The following is a 2,113-nucleotide window of genomic DNA, read 5'->3' as shown; positions in this document are numbered from 1 at the left end:
CCAGTGAAAAACCCGATGGGAAAAAAAAAGTAGATTAAAGTTGAGGAGGTAGTGTCTCTGGCCTAATAGGGCCTCAAGGTAGGACTGGAAATTCAGGTTGGCTGAACCACTGTGAAAGTTGTCTTTCAATAAATTTTTATTGTTTTTCCTTTCATTCACAGGGAGGAGAGGAACATAGTACTTTTGACAAAGACTAAGAATACAGATAAAGAAAATGAATTCACCTGACCAATGGAGCCCATTAGAAGTACAATTTTGCTTTCCCGTGGCTAATAATTCATGTCCTAAAAAAGTTCGATCTGTACTGAGTATCTGTGTCATGCAAACAGTCATGATTGGTGCCATAGTGATGACCATGCTGGGCAATATGGTTGTGATCGTTTCTATCTCCCACTTCAAGCAACTACACTCCCCAACCAACTTCCTCATCCTCTCCATGGCCACCACAGACTTCTTGCTGAGCTGTGTAGTCATGCCCTTCAGTATGGTCAGGTCCATTGAGTCCTGCTGGTACTTCGGAGACCTCTTTTGCAAAGTTCACAGCTGCTGTGACATCATGCTCTGCACCACCTCCATTTTCCACTTATGCTTCATCTCAGTGGACCGCTACTATGCTGTTTGTGACCCTTTGCATTATGTCACCAAAATTACCATTCCTGTCATAGAAGTCTTTTTGTTCATTAGTTGGTCTATTCCAATCTTCTTTGCCTTTGGCCTGGTGTTCTCAGAATTAAACTTAATTGGTGCTGAAGATTTTGTTGCAGATAATAACTGTGCAGGTTTGTGTGTGTTGTGCTGATATTTAACAAGCTCTGGGGGGTGCTGGCCCCCTTTATATCTTTCTTTCTCCCTGGGACTGTAATGGTGGGGATTTACATACACATTTTCACAGTAGCCAGGAAGCATGCTAAGCAAATTGGGATGGGCCCTACAACGAAACAGGTTGGGTCAGAAAGCAAAACAAAGTCTTCATCGAAAAAAGAAAGTAAGGCCACCAAGACATTAAGCATAGTCATGGGAGTGTTTGTGTTTTGCTGGATGCCCTTTTTTGTCTTGACAATCATAGACCCTTTCATTAATTTCACAACTCCTGAAGATTTGTACAATGCCTTTTCTTGGCTGGGTTACTTCAATTCCACTCTCAACCCTATTATCTATGGCATGTTTTATCCTTGGTTTCGTAAGGCTTTGAGAATGATTTTCACAGGCATCATCTTCCATCCTGACTCTTCTACACTAAGTCTGTTTCCTGCACATGCCTAGGCCATGCTCTCCATTCTCTAAGATCCCTTCCTTGAATGAGTCTCCTCATTGGATCATGGTCTGACTTAGAAACATGTTCTTCAGGTTGCAATAATACATTCCTAAAAGCAGCTATGGATCTGGTCTCCTGGTTATACCAAATCTATTAAAGTGGCGACTTGCAGGAATTAAGATGAAAATATTAATAGAAAGAAATACTTTCTTCAGGACTTTTGATTTATGAATTTTCAAAATCAGAGTTTAAGACTTCTGTTATTTGCTTAAATAAAAAAGAATACCTTCTTCTCTGTAAATATTAGAAGAGGAGACACGCTAAATTTTCATAGACACAGAAATGTCATTAGTCATGACTACCATTAGTAACTGAGTTTACCTAAATCTTTCTTGGCATAATTATTGTATCTTAGGGGAGGTGGGAGAACAGTTAAAGACACTAGAAGCCTGAGTTTTGAAGGACATAGAAGGTGAGAAGGAGAGCTGGGAAGACAGCATAATGTTTATGCTAAAAGACTTTTGTACCTGCATCTCTTAGGTTTCAGGTTCAACCCCAAGTACCACAATTAACCAGAGCTGAGCAGTGTGCTCTGTTACCTCCCTACCTCCTTCTCTCTCTCTGTGTGTGTGTGTGTCTTTTCCCCTGTATCTCTCTCATTAAAATAAACAAATAAAATATTAGAGAAACAGGCAAGAAGGAAACAGAATATTGTAGTTTCTTTCAATTTTTTTGGTTCTTGATTAACTCTCTTTTCAGAGAGAATTTATAATTTTTGAGAAAACTTGATTAATGTGAATAATGTATTAAAACAATCATAATAAATTTTACTTCTTCATAAATGTTTATCTATCTTTT

The 2,113-nt window shown here is 38.8% G+C and overlaps 1 protein-coding gene across 1 annotated transcript; it reads left to right on the top strand.

Moving 5' to 3' along the window:
- The first annotated feature begins 214 nt into the window (after nucleotides 1-214).
- LOC103124634 (trace amine-associated receptor 4-like) lies at nucleotides 215-1,263 on the top strand. The gene is given in 2 exon segments (XM_007535364.2): nucleotides 215-790; nucleotides 793-1,263. Coding segments are annotated over 2 exon segments (1,047 nt in total).
- The last annotated feature ends 850 nt before the right edge of the window (nucleotides 1,264-2,113 follow it).

This window comes from Erinaceus europaeus, chromosome 4, assembly GCF_950295315.1.
Source record: "Erinaceus europaeus chromosome 4, mEriEur2.1, whole genome shotgun sequence".
Taxonomy (NCBI): domain Eukaryota; kingdom Metazoa; phylum Chordata; class Mammalia; order Eulipotyphla; family Erinaceidae; genus Erinaceus; species Erinaceus europaeus.
Note: the sequence above shows the minus strand (reverse complement) of the source record. Positions and strands in the feature narration are given on the sequence as shown.